Here is a 14275-nt window from a genome sequence, read left to right as displayed (position 1 = left end):
TCTTACAAAGATCAAATGTTCTAGAAAAATGTGCCAAATGAGCAAAATAACAATGCAAATAGTTTAAAACATTTTAACAAAATAATTGTGTGAGTAATTGAACTTTTTTTGAAAAATTTCACAAAATGTAACTTGAAGATCTTTTTTCATCAATTTAAAATGTTCCTTACATGGGAAAATTATGAAAAAAATATTTGTTCCAATGTATCAATCGTTCGAGCGTAAAATGAACTTCATAATGCCATATTTTCAAAGCAATGGAAAACTCTCAACTTTTTTCAGAAAAAGTTTTCTAAAATGTTGATAATGGGTACAATTGATCCCCTAAAGTTGGGTACAATTGATCCCCCTTCCAAACGGCATATTCTTCTTCTGAATTGATCGGTATGATTGCTGATTACGAAGTTATTAATATTTATCCAAAAACTAATATTTATCAAACAATTGTCTGAAAAAAAGAGCAAAAATAACACTAGTTTACAGCATTTTTGAACTCAGTAAACTGAAGGTCATTTCCAATGTAAAATCAGGCGCTGAATCCGAAAATGAAATTCAAAAAAATCTCAGTAGAACCGTTTTTGAGTTATGCTTCAAATATGAAATTTCGAAAAAATTAAAAAAGTTCTTGTACTTAGATTAAAATATCTCGGACGGCAAAACAGTAATTTGAAATCCCTCTTTTGCATATTGAAGGTGAATAAGTTATCTATCGATCATCTGAACACTGTTTTTGCGTTTGACAAACAGTATTGATGATATTAGTGACTTTATGAGAAAAAAAATTATAAAAAACGCATTTTTTTAAGAGAAAATTTTGTTTCAACGAAAGTTTTAGACTCGATGGTAGCATTTAAAAAATCTGATTTTCTTTTGCGCTTGAATGTCAATTTAAAACAAAGATTTCAAGTGGTTATTTATCAAAATCGGTTGAAAATTGAAGAAGTTATGGCTACTTTACCATAACTGAAATTTTTGGAGTTTTTAATAATTTAACGAACCGTAGTACACTTATCATAGTATAGGAAGAATGGAACATGATAAATCTCACTCGCTCTCAGTCAAAATTATTTACTAGCTTACCAGAAGGTCACATGCCAAATTTCAGGAAGATCTGACCATAGGGAGGGGTTGCTTAAGACTCAAACGTGAATAAAATTTTGATGTATTTTGCCCGGAAGGAACGAAAAATACTGGTTTTTTATCAATAACTTTTTTTTATCACTAGCTGATTGTTTTTTATGGTTGATTTTCTTAAAGCCTAAGTTGAGACAAATATTTCACCCGAAGACTGTAACTCGATTGGATTTGAAACAGAAAAGTTATTGCGGTTCAAAGATTGTATTTTGGTCGAAAATTGTCGTATAAAACGCAATGCGTAAAAAGTACTCATTGCGTATTGGACAAAATTTGCGGCCTTTGAACCGCAATAACTTTTCTATTTCTAATCCAATCGAGTTACAGTCTTCGGGTGAAATATTTTTCTCAATTTAGGCTTTATGAAAATCAACCAAAAAAAACAATTAGCTAGTGATGAAAAAAAGTTATTGATGAAAAACCAGTATTTTTCGTTCCTTCCGGGCAAAATACCTTAAAATTTTATTCACGTTTGAGACTTAAGCAACCCCTCCCTATGGTCAGATCTTCCTGAAACTTGGCATGTGACCTTCTGGTAAGCTAATAAATAATTTTGACTTGGAGCGAACGAGATTTATCATGTTTCATTCTTCCTATACTATGATAAGTGTACTGCGGTTCGTTAAATTATTAAAAACTCCAAAAATTTCAGTTATGGTAAAGTAGCCATAACTTCTTCAATTTTCAACCGATTTTAATAAATAACCACTTGAAATCTTTGTTTCAAATTGACATTCAAGAGCAAAAGAAAATCAGATTTTTTAAATGCTACCATCGAGTCTAAAACTTTCGTTGAAACAAAATTTTCTCTAAAAAAATGCGTTTTTTATAATTTTTTTTCTCATAAAGTCACTAATATCATCAATACTGTTTGTCAAACGCAAAAACAGTGTTCAGATGATCGATAGATAACATATTCACCTTCAATATGCAAAAGAGGGATTTCAAATTACTGTTATGCCGTCCGAGATATTTTAATCTAAGTACAAGAACTTTTTTAATTTTTTCGAAATTTCATATTTGGAGCATAACTCAAAAACGGTTCTACTGAGATTTTTTTGAATTTCATTTTCGGATTCAGCGCCCGATTTTACATTAAAAATGTTGGTCAGTTAATCAAGTTCACGATTTTTGTAAAATTTTGTAAACTAGTGTAATTAATTTTCTCTTAATTATAAAAATTAGCGCCTTTAAGTATGCAATGTTATTAGCATTGAGACAAAGTTATAGAATTTTCTTCTTATGTCTGCTATAAATTGTGAAATGAGAACAAACATGACCAAAATAGTCAATTAACATTCTATCTTGGGGTTTTGTTTGATTTTCATACAAGGATTAGGGCTTCCTGAATAAAAGATCAAGTCTCCTTCAATAGGGGATCAAGTCTCCCCTAAGTTCAGAAAAATCGCATTTTTTTTACTCCCACGAAAATGCTTCGTGTTCATCAACGGGTTCAAGTATCGTTCTAATTTTTGAAGCATAGAAACTTGAAGTTACTAGCTGTCAGAAAATGTGAAAGACGGCGAGTTGCTAAATTTTTCCAAAAAGATATGGTGAAAATAAGAAAAGGGGATCAAGTATCCCCACTCTCCCCTACCAATTGTGATGAATTCGTCAAACTGTTCTCAAGCAACACCAAATGAACTTTTTGAGCCCATACCAAATCGTATTTGAGAAAACATGTGAAAACTGCAGATTATAACGAAAACAAATCGATGAAATGTGATGAAAAGTTTTCAAATTAAAATTACCCTTCCGCTCAATTTCAACATCTTTCATCTTATTCTAATCTTCTATCCGTCTATAATCTTTCAATTCTTAAATATTCTTTCTCAAAGAATATAAATTTCACCGATATAGCCGATAAAATAATTTCATATAACGAAAACTTTTCAAAAGACAGAGAAAAAAGTGGCCAAACTGTGCTGTGTCTGTGCTTTATTTGATGAGTCTTCGATCTTAAATAAAAAAAAATTAAATAAAGAATTAAATTTTCCCCTCAATTGTGTTTAAATTGTTCATCTTAAATCGTGCTTAGACATAGTGGGACAGTTGACTGAATGTGTTGAATATCGTGTCCCGCATTCCGCCCACCGCTCGTCGAATTACACCTTCTAGCACTACATAGAACATCATGCAGGATAGACAAAGCCCTAAGCGTAATTCGAATGAACTCGACAATTCACCCGAAACCTGCACACAGCACTGCGTTTCATCCATCGAAACCTTGATCAGTCTGGTCAACTTCCCTGGAGAAGCCATTCTCGTACATGATTTTCCATAGCTCGTTACGGTCGATCGTGTTCTAAGCAGCTTTGAAGTCGATGAATAGATGACGTGGTGTGAAGATCTGGTTCGTCGTAGACCGTCCATTGAATCTTTTAGACGTTTGACGGCAGAGGAAGAAACGGAACAACACTTTGTAGGCGATATTTTGGACTGTGATTCCCCGGTAGTTCTCACAGTCCATTTTGTCGCCCTTCTTTTAGCTAGGGGATATTAAACTCTCCGGTAGCTGCTCTGCATCCCAGATCCCAACCAACAACCGGTGTAGGCGTCCAATTTTTCCGGGCTCACCAATGATCACCAATCACCCCACCGATCCTCGACCTGTTGCCCCTCAAAAAAAATCGCAATAAATTCACAGGAAAACAACATGGATAAAAGATAAGTTCTCTGAACTTACTGAGAAAAATGATTCTCTCATGAAATCTTCACAGGGCTTCACTTTCCCAGACTAAAATTCCTGAGATTTGCTTAGGAGGTTAGAAATAGGGCTGAATACGAAGATTCAAGAAATCGGAAGTCAACCCAGACCGAGCGGAAACCGAAAAAACGTGACTTTAACAGTCAAATAAAAGTTACATTAAAATAACGTTAAAAATAGGATTTCTGTTCGTCAAAATTTACTTGTGTTATTGGGGGTTCGTTTACAATTTCATTTCCCGAATTTTCCTTCTAGCTGCTTACATTTTCTCCAGGTGTTTCTCCCGCTAACTATCAGTGGTCGCAAATGCTGCCTGGCTAACTTTATCCCTTCGAAATCAACTTAGATGGAATGTATTTTGAAAAAAATTGGCCAAGTGTGGAATTTTTCTAGCAAATTCCCATCCTCTAGAAGTGCAACGAGTTTGATTAATTATCCATCGGATACGTAATTATTATCGAGTGGTTGAGGGTTTGAAGCCAGAGAATGCTCTGGGGATTGGCATTCTAAGAATATCTTTTAGGGGTACACAAGCATAATGCTTTTGGCAATATTGATATTGTTACATACCATTTGATCACCTTACGATCGACCGTCTGGATGCCTCCGTCCTTCTGACTTGTGGCACAAATCTTTTGGAGGTTGCGTTGGGGATCTGATAGAACTTTCGTGTTTCCTGGGAACGATCCAGCTGCCAAATCTTCTAAAGCTCCTCCCCCTCCATGCGGCACTTTTTCTTCTCGAACATTTCACTGTCGGGGATTTTCCATGTTTCGACGGGCGCTTTTCTGGAATACTGCCGCCCCCCGAGTGGATTTCTTCATACATCAACCTCCTACACTTTATCGAGACGTGCGTCGCGTCGGTTTTGTATGTTGTTAACTACAGACTGTTTAGGGCGCATCTTCATCTTTATCAGATAGTGGTCTGACTCGATGTTGACGCCTCGGTTGGATCTGACGTCGAAGATGTCCGACTGCCTATTTAAACATGGCAAATCTATAGATAGCGTTTCGTATGGTGATCTCCAGGTGTACTTTTGTGGGAGGTGGTGCTGGGCCATTCGTTAGGAGTCGGCGAAATCTTTTACTCTGAGATCGTTTTTGTTGGTCAGGCGTGCGTGCTGAACCTTCCCGATGACGATCCCGATAATGCTTTGATTCGGTTGTATTCTCGTTCCAGCTGCGCGTTAAATTCGTGTTTGTCATCACCAGTACTTCCAGGGTGAGGGCTGTGCACGTTAATGATGCTGATGTTGAAGAATCGGCCCGTGATTCTCAATCAGTACATTCGTTGGTCGATCGACCACCATGCAATCACATGCTTCTGCGACTTTCGCATGGTTGATGGTATGACCATCTCGGAACGTACGAACCGTGGAACTCTATCAGAATATCTCCTGAAACGCTACGATGTCAAATTTGTGGCTCCTCAATTCGTTGGAGAGCAAGCGGGTACTGCCCATGAAATTTATAGATCGGCAATTTCATGTTCCAAGTTTCCAATTGCTTTTTGTTACGTGGGTCTTTGCGATTTCCATCCGGAATTCCTTGTTCATTGTTTGTTGCTAGATGTTTTTTTGCAGTCCCGCAGATAAATCCTACTATTTCACAATAGCACCGATATGATATTGCTGTTTTGGGTCCCGAACAACATCAGGACGTTGTTTCACTTCGTTCGCCTCCACTAACATGGAGAACAGACAAGTACGGAGCCCCCGATCTCAGTCTGCATTTGACCAAAGCATCCACCAGGGTTGAGTACCCGATCGCCGCAAAGGTTGCTCATACCCCAGCCGGCACTACGGGAAGGTAGAGAATCGGAGTTGTAAGATAAGAGAGGGTATGACCACTATCCGAACTTTTGGTGTATGAGGTCTAGAGTTACACACAACCTACCATTCACCAGCCAATTTTATTGAAATAATAAAATTATTGTGCACTTAAATTTCATCCTTCATTAAAATTTGATTCCAATTCAGAACTTTCAATTTGATAAGATGAATACAGTTTTTATCTACACGCTGCTTAAAAAAAGGATCACAATTCAGGCCAATAGCTAGCACATATTGGCATAGAGATATGCAACCTTACTATTTTTCGAATGTGAAATGATATTTCCCTGGGCATATTTCGTTCCTTAAAATAAATACAATGTAAATAAATTTTGTATCATATAACTTTGATAAAATCGAGTTTATTTTGGAAAAAATGCCAAAACTGCACCTGATTCATGGAAACCCTTATCATGTTCTGAAATACATAATACATTAATACATTGTGAGTACATAAAGATACAAAGTCGATACAGGCCAATATCAAATTGTTCAATTCACCCTTGAGCATTCAAGTCCTGGTATCCCATAGTTCCTTGTAAGGTCGCTCCAAATAAAAAAAGGAACCAGGAAAAATATAAACGAGAAATAAACGACTGCCGTTCCAGTTGTTGTTGTTGTTGTTGTTGTCGTCGTCGTAGTGATTGTTGTGTTAAAATGCTACCTTGCCCCATTTTCCATTCTGACTGACTTCCAACAATCCAGCACAGGTACAACAAACTGACTGCATAATAACAGCACCACCTTGCCCAACAACAATTCAAGTGTGTACCTTTGTACCCATCTGCCTGCATAGATACAGGTATGTGTTGCTTTAGGTTTGGGGGCAAGGATACATCAGACGGAAGCACTTTTGCCTGTCTGTCTGAATGGTTTTCCGAAAGTTCGCTACACAAGTTACCGGTGTGTTTGCTTGCATGTGTGGGTGCTGCTGGTGGGCTCGGGAAAAAGGTGGCATCCGAATATGGGGGTTTGGTTTGTTGATGTTGCTGGCTGCAGTCACACAGGTGATTTTCAATTTCAAGGGTGGTTGAATTTCGCTGTTTAACTAGCAGTTTTTCGATCGGGCCAAAATTGACACCTTCACCGGGGGAAGCACCTTTTGGTTGGACCACGGGCTGAGTTGTGATTCCGCCAAACTCGGACTAATTCGTATTCCGGCAGTCGGGGCAAAAAGGTGTTGTTTTATGAACAGAGCCTTCTCAGTGGCGGCCTATCAACTACCCATGGCAAAGAGTTGATGATGGGCTCTTGTGATCAGTATCGGAGGATGATGATTGTTCACGGTTTTTGGGGCAAACATCGTCATTGTTTTTTTTCATCTATGGGTGGATTTGATGAAGCGATGACAATTGTTTTTTTTGCCTTCGCTATGGTTTTTATGATTATGGATGACGATGGAAACAGATGCAAAAACATACAAATTTCAACTGATTTGAACAAATCCGATCATAATCATTTTTTCAACTAAAACATTTCTCATGTACTTTTTGTCATTTTTGTTATTTTGTCAATTTTTTCATTTTTGTCATTTTTGTCATTTTTGTCATTTTTGTCATTTTTGTAATTTTTGTCATTTTTGTCATTTTTGTCATTTTTGTCATTTTTGTCATTTTTGTCATTTTTGTCATTTTTGTCATTTTTGTCATTTTTGTTATTTTTGTCATTTTTGTCATTTTTGTCATTTTTGTCATTTTTGTCATTTTTGTCATTTTTGTCATTTTTGTCATTTTTGTCATTTTTGTCATTTTTGTCATTATTGTCATTTTTGTCATTTTTTTTAATTTTTGTCATTTTTGTCATTTTTGTCATTTTTGTCATTTTTGTCATTTTTGTCATATTTGTCATTTTTGTCATTTTTGTCATTTTTGTCATTTTTGTCATTTTTGTCATTTTTGTCATTTTTGTCATTTTTGTCATTTTTGTCATTTTTGTCATTTTTGTCATTTTTGTCATTTTTGTCATTTTTGTCATTTTTGTCATTTTTGTCATTTTTGTCATTTTTGTCATTTTTGTCATTTTTGTCATTTTTGTCATTTTTGTCATTTTTGTCATTTTTGTCATTTTTGTCATTTTTGTCATTTTTGTCATTTTTGTCATTTTTGTCATTTTTGTCATTTTTGTCATTTTTGTCATTTTTGTCATTTTTGTCATTTTTGTCATTTTTGTCATTTTTGTCATTTTTGTCATTTTTGTCATTTTTGTCATTTTTGTCATTTTTGTCATTTTTGTCATTTTTGTCATTTTTGTCATTTTTGTCATTTTTGTCATTTTTGTCATTTTTGTCATTTTTGTCATTTTTGTCATTTTTGTCATTTTTGTCATTTTTGTCATTTTTGTCATTTTTGTCATTTTTGTCATTTTTGTCATTTTTGTCATTTTTGTCATTTTTGTCATTTTTGTCATTTTTGTCATTTTTGTCATTTTTGTCATTTTTGTCATTTTTGTCATTTTTGTCATTTTTGTCATTTTTGTCATTTTTGTCATTTTTGTCATTTTTGTCATTTTTGTCATTTTTGTCATTTTTGTCATTTTTGTCATTTTTGTCATTTTTGTCATTTTTGTCATTTTTGTCATTTTTGTCATTTTTGTCATTTTTGTCATTTTTTTAATTTTTGTCATTTTTGTCATTTTTGTCATTTTTGTCATTTTTCTCATTTTTGTCATTTTTGTCATATTTGTCATATTTGTCATTTTTGTCATTTTTGTCATTTTTGTCATTTTTGTCATTTTTGTCATTTTTGTCATTTTTGTCATTTTTGTCATTTTTGTCATTTTTGTCATTTTTGTCATTTTTGTCATTTTTGTCATTTTTGTCATTTTTGTCATTTTTGTCATTTTTGTCATTTTTGTCATTTTTGTCATTTTTGTCATTTTTGTCATTTTTGTCATTTTTGTCATTTTTGTCATTTTTGTCATTTTTGTCATTTTTGTCATTTTTGTCATTTTTGTCATTTTTGTCATTTTTGTCATTTTTGTCATTTTTGTCATTTTTGTCATTTTTGTCATTTTTGTCATTTTTGTCATTTTTGTCATTTTTGTCATTTTTGTCATTTTTGTCATTTTTGTCATTTTTGTCATTTTTGTCATTTTTGTCATTTTTGTCATTTTTGTCATTTTTGTCATTTTTGTCATTTTTGTCATTTTTGTCATTTTTGTCATTTTTGTCATTTTTGTCATTTTTGTCATTTTTGTCATTTTTGTCATTTTTGTCATTTTTGTCATTTTTGTCATTTTTGTCATTTTTGTCATTTTTGTCATTTTTGTCATTTTTGTCATTTTTGTCATTTTTGTCATTTTTGTCATTTTTGTCATTTTTGTCATTTTTGTCATTTTTGTCATTTTTGTCATTTTTGTCATTTTTGTCATTTTTGTCATTTTTGTCATTTTTGTCATTTTTGTCATTTTTGTCATTTTTGTCATTTTTGTCATTTTTGTCATTTTTGTCATTTTTGTCATTTTTGTCATTTTTGTCATTTTTGTCATTTTTGTCATTTTTGTCATTTTTGTCATTTTTGTCATTTTTGTCATTTTTGTCATTTTTGTCATTTTTGTCATTTTTGTCATTTTTGTCATTTTTGTCATTTTTGTCATTTTTGTCATTTTTGTCATTTTTGTCATTTTTGTCATTTTTGTCATTTTTGTCATTTTTGTCATTTTTGTCATTTTTGTCATTTTTGTCATTTTTGTCATTTTTGTCATTTTTGTCATTTTTGTCATTTTTGTCATTTTTGTCATTTTTGTCATTTTTGTCATTTTTGTCATTTTTGTCATTTTTGTCATTTTTGTCATTTTTGTCATTTTTGTCATTTTTGTCATTTTTGTCATTTTTGTCATTTTTGTCATTTTTGTCATTTTTGTCATTTTTGTCATTTTTGTCATTTTTGTCATTTTTGTCATTTTTGTCATTTTTGTCATTTTTGTCATTTTTGTCATTTTTGTCATTTTTATCATTTTTGTCATTTTTGTCATTTTTGTCATTTTTGTCATTTTTTTAATTTTTGTCATTTTTGTCATTTTTGTCATTTTTGTCATATTTGTCATTTTTGTCATTTTTGTCATTTTTGTCATTTTTGTCATTTTTGTCATTTTTGTCATTTTTGTCATTTTTGTCATTTTTGTCATTTTTGTCATTTTTGTCATTTTTGTCATTTTTGTCATTTTTGTCATTTTTGTCATTTTTGTCATTTTTGTCATTTTTGTCATTTTTGTCATTTTTGTCATTTTTGTCATTTTTGTCATTTTTGTCATTTTTGTCATTTTTGTCATTTTTGTCATTTTTGTCATTTTTGTCATTTTTGTCATTTTTGTCATTTTTGTCATTTTTGTCATTTTTGTCATTTTTGTCATTTTTGTCATTTTTGTCATTTTTGTCATTTTTGTCATTTTTGTCATTTTTGTCATTTTTGTCATTTTTGTCATTTTTGTCATTTTTGTCATTTTTGTCATTTTGGACATTTTGGACATTTTTGCCATTTTTGTCATTTTCATCATTTTTGTCATTTGTGTCACAAAAATTTGAATCTTCGGTTAAAAAACTTTCGGAACAATCGACCACACTCCTCGAATGGAAGTACCAGAGCCAGAGTTTTCGCCACATGTCTCCAAGGAAACGTGGTAATCGGAAACAGTTGTTTATTTTCCTCATTATGGAAATTGTTTGCCGAACATTTGAGGATTGGTCGCAGTATTGCTAGCCTTATCAGTAAACTTAGATAATAAACAAAGTTTTATAAGCTTTGTGGGAGAATATGTTTGTTTAATTGTTTTCAAATAAAATCTCAAAAAAGTGACTAAATGTGAACAGCTAGAAAAGAAGCTTAACAGTGTGAAGATTCCTGTGAAGTTGTAACTTGCTCGTTCATTGTTAAAATATAAAGCTAAAGTTCTAATTACATTTCCGTTTGGCTCGTTTTCAGCCGGACGTTGTCCACCGGCGGGATCGGAACAACAAGAGTGCCCTTCACTACGCCAGCAATTCGAGGGACATCCTGGCCGCGGCCAGTGTCGCCATGGTGGCCCCGGAGCTGATTGATTCGGCCGACGAGGATGGCTTCACGCCACTTCATCTGGCCGTCATTCAGGGCAATCTGCAGCTGGTCAATCTGCTGCTGGCCAACGGGGCCGATGTCAATGCCCTGGACAACGAGGGACATTCTGTCGTGCACTGGGCCACTGGTAAGTTGTTCAATCCACAGGGCAAAAACACAAAGTTGCCGGACCCGTCTGCGTTATGTTTAATCGATATTCAAATGTTTATTTTTTTCAACCTTTCCTCACTTGGGGGAACACCTTCTAGTTTGCGGCGAAGTTGAAGCGTTGCGAGCAGTTTTGAATGCCGGTGCTGACGTGTCGACGCCCGATATCAATGGGGGAAGTCCGCTACACTATGCGGCCCAGATGTGCGGTGCCAATTACGAAGGCAAGACAGCACGCGCCTCGGCAAAACTGGCGCTGGAAATCCTGAACACACTGCTGGCCCATCCGGATACTTCGGTCGAAGTCGAGGACAAGGATGGCCGGCAGCCGCTGCTGTGGGCTGCCTCGGCCGGTTCTGCCAAGGCTGTCCTGGCTTTGATCAAAGCCGGTGCACAGGTCGAAAGTGCAGATAAGTGAGTATTAGTTAGTCTCTTTGCTTTTTTGAAATTTTCAGATAACTAATCCTAAAAATTAACTTAAAATTTCAATATTATTGTGTGGATGAGTTGAATACCGTATCGGCGATATAATTGATGTAGATCGTGAAATTCAGTAGTGTTGGTCAAAACCACTGAAAGATCTTCCGAAAGTTTAGCTTGATAGATTGCCTTGTTGCCGAAAAATAGTCCACTGATAGTGGAACTTACTCACAAGGAAAAAATAAAAACAAAGGCAAACTGATTTCGGAAGATTTTTGCAACCCAAGCTCGAATTTTTTTTATCAGATTTTGTCTACCACTTCTAGTTTTGTAACGTTCAGTAATTAAAAAAAAACTAATCAGTTAAGAGTTGAATCGATCAATAGTAACTGATGAAGTAACTAACCTACATGAACAACAAAAATTATTATGAATCTATTCATTATCCTTTATTTATTCAACGATATAGATTATAGAGAAGAACGAAAAAAGGGGCAAATTTCCAAAAAAACGATACAGATTTTATCTAGAAAATCTTGTTTCGAAGATATAACGATTCAAAAGTTTATAAGATATTACTATTCCTCACATCACAAAAGGAAGGTTTGTTTAGTTAAGTATTTGATGTTGAAAATTCAAATCTATTTTCACAACGTTGTTGAAGGATAAAAAGTATTTATTTTCTTTAATATTTTCGAAATTCCCGTATTATAACAAAACGGGGAACATACTTACTTTTACAACTTTTTCGCCAGAAGTCACGGTAAATCACTCGCCATCTTCCGCAAACTTGATCATTAAGTTAAAACTATTTTTTTCTATATCATTTTGATATTTTACACTTTTGCTTTGTGTGCACTTTTAACACATTTGTTTAATGTTTTCAAAAGTTATACCGGTAACAAAAACTGATAGAAAAAATTTAAAAAAAATTGCATTCAGTGCCTCTAGATAAGTCAAAATCAGTGTTCACATTCGTTGTCCCTCAGAAAAAGAGAATTTTCCTTTGTTGAAAGTGGATTTTTAGATACATTTAAATGTCTATCGCAAATCACAAACTCCTTCATAAGTTATTACACAAAATTTGTCTTTTGATTTATTGTTGCTGGAATCTCATGTGTTTTAGCGCATAAACTGGAATTTAGAAATCTTGAGAAGATTTTTTAAGATTTGAACTCTTTCCAAGAATGTTTTATAATCGATTTCTTTTTCCAGAACTTGCATTTTTTCACGGTCTTCCATAATATGAATGTTTGAGGTGATAGATTTCAAATAGATCCTATTATTTTTAAATTTTGAATTAAATAATTTAGTCTATAAATTAGAAGTTTCATAATTCATATTTGAATGATGAAAACTAAAGGGCCAAATAAATTCGTGCAAGAGAATTTTTACTGTGATTAAGACTCTCAATCTTATCATGAATTCCATGTAAATGCAAGTGAAAAAAGCACTGCTTTAGTTTTTGGGTTGAGTTTAGCTTTAGACATCTGATATGACTTTGAAAAGTTAAAAAATTCTCAATAAACCAGCTGTATTCAAAAGAGAGAAAAAAAAAGATTCAGATACGTATCAGCTATTTATTCTTAAAGTACAGTTTTGTTAGAATATTTTTTCCTGATTTTGAATTGATGATTTTCCTTCGATTTTGAAAATATTTTGAAATACAAATTATAATCCTGATGAGGAACCTTCCATTGTCCGAAACTTCATTAAAAGTGGATTTCAAGCGGCATCAACCCTTGTGCCTTTTGGAAAACTGATCACTCCAATGAAGAGTTTGACTGCAATTTAATTTCCTACTGTAAAGGTTTTTTAACACTTGAATTCCAAAAGGTCTTTTTCATTTCTTAGAACGACCAAGATCTGTCAATCCATCAAACATGGTAGAAATGTCTGAAAATAGAAGAAAATTTCAAACCACATGATTTCGTCGATATTCATGTTTTTTTTTCCTTCTATCTGAGCGAATAAAAAAGAAACTGCATGGTGAAAACAATAAATGTATGACGTCAGTTGAAAAAGTATTTCAAAGATTTCAATTATAAAACCATATCCAACGCCTTGACTTTTTTTTAAATTTGGCATTCCATTAAAATTCAAAACAAACTTAAAAATTAGGTAGCTCAGAATTTGAAACTAACTATAATTTATTACCATTTGCTCATTTGAATTTGAGCATATGAGGGAAACTAGTGACAATTTAAAAAAAAATGAACATGACTTGAACATGGGTAGTAGGAAATCGAAAATTTAAGGTTAACGAAACTGGTGATTCGAGTTCCATTTCCCAAATATGTATTTTCAGTAAAGAGCATGTTTTCCCCATTTTAATAGTTATTTTCAGAAAAAAATTGTTTGAATTGTATTCTTTTTTTTTTTTGAATTTTACTGGCATTTTAGCATATGCGTCATGCATATGCGTCATAAATACAAAACAATCTGTTTTACAGAAATTCTTGGTAAAAACCTACGTCAAAAATCTAGGTAATTTCGTTTAAGTTCCAAATGGACATGAAATTACATCTGAGACTAGGGCTCGATCCCAAAAAGTTATTTCAACAACCGTCAATCGAATCCAATTTTGAAATCTCTTTTCTGAGGTTCAGGTGTTTTTTTTTTTTTTTTTTTACTTTAATTCAATTTATTGAGACCGAAGAAGTTTGAAAAATCTGTTGACGGCCCCCCGACGGTGATACATTTTAAGTGTAGTGTGTGTTTGCTTTTTGCTTATCTACTACTTAAAACTATTTACTGTTTGCTGCCTTAAGGTTAAAGGAAAAGGAAAAGGAAGGATTCGGGATTGAGTATGTAGAAGGATGGGAAAGGATGGATTTAAGGGTAATGCTTTAATTTCCCACGCCAGGTTGCACACGGTTATGAAGACCTTGGATAACCTGGATATTCTAAGAGGAACAAGTTGTTTTAATTACCTACTGTTGCATTTTTTGTTTCATTTTTCTTCGTTGCTTGCTTCAATAT

General features: G+C 33.4%; 1 protein-coding gene across 6 annotated transcripts in view; it reads left to right on the top strand.

The window, feature by feature from the left end:
• Positions 1-14275, top strand: part of LOC129746827 (uncharacterized) — a 183487-nt gene that overhangs the window by 141723 nt on the left and 27489 nt on the right. For 4 of the 6 annotated variants that reach the window (XM_055740718.1, XM_055740724.1, XM_055740734.1 and 1 more), the window contains 2 exons: positions 10595-10853; positions 10975-11287. In XM_055740718.1, coding sequence (XP_055596693.1) covers positions 10595-10853; positions 10975-11287 — 572 coding nt within the window. Of the gene's footprint in view, positions 1-10350; positions 10524-10594; positions 10854-10974; positions 11288-14275 lie in introns of those variants that run through there. The other 2 variants (XM_055740757.1, XM_055740750.1) reach the window with 2 other exon arrangements.

The sequence above is a fragment of the Uranotaenia lowii genome, chromosome 1 (genome assembly GCF_029784155.1).
Source record: "Uranotaenia lowii strain MFRU-FL chromosome 1, ASM2978415v1, whole genome shotgun sequence".
NCBI classification, from domain to species: domain Eukaryota; kingdom Metazoa; phylum Arthropoda; class Insecta; order Diptera; family Culicidae; genus Uranotaenia; species Uranotaenia lowii.
The sequence above is the reverse complement of the archived record's forward strand: the minus strand, read 5'-3'. Positions and strand labels throughout refer to the sequence as shown.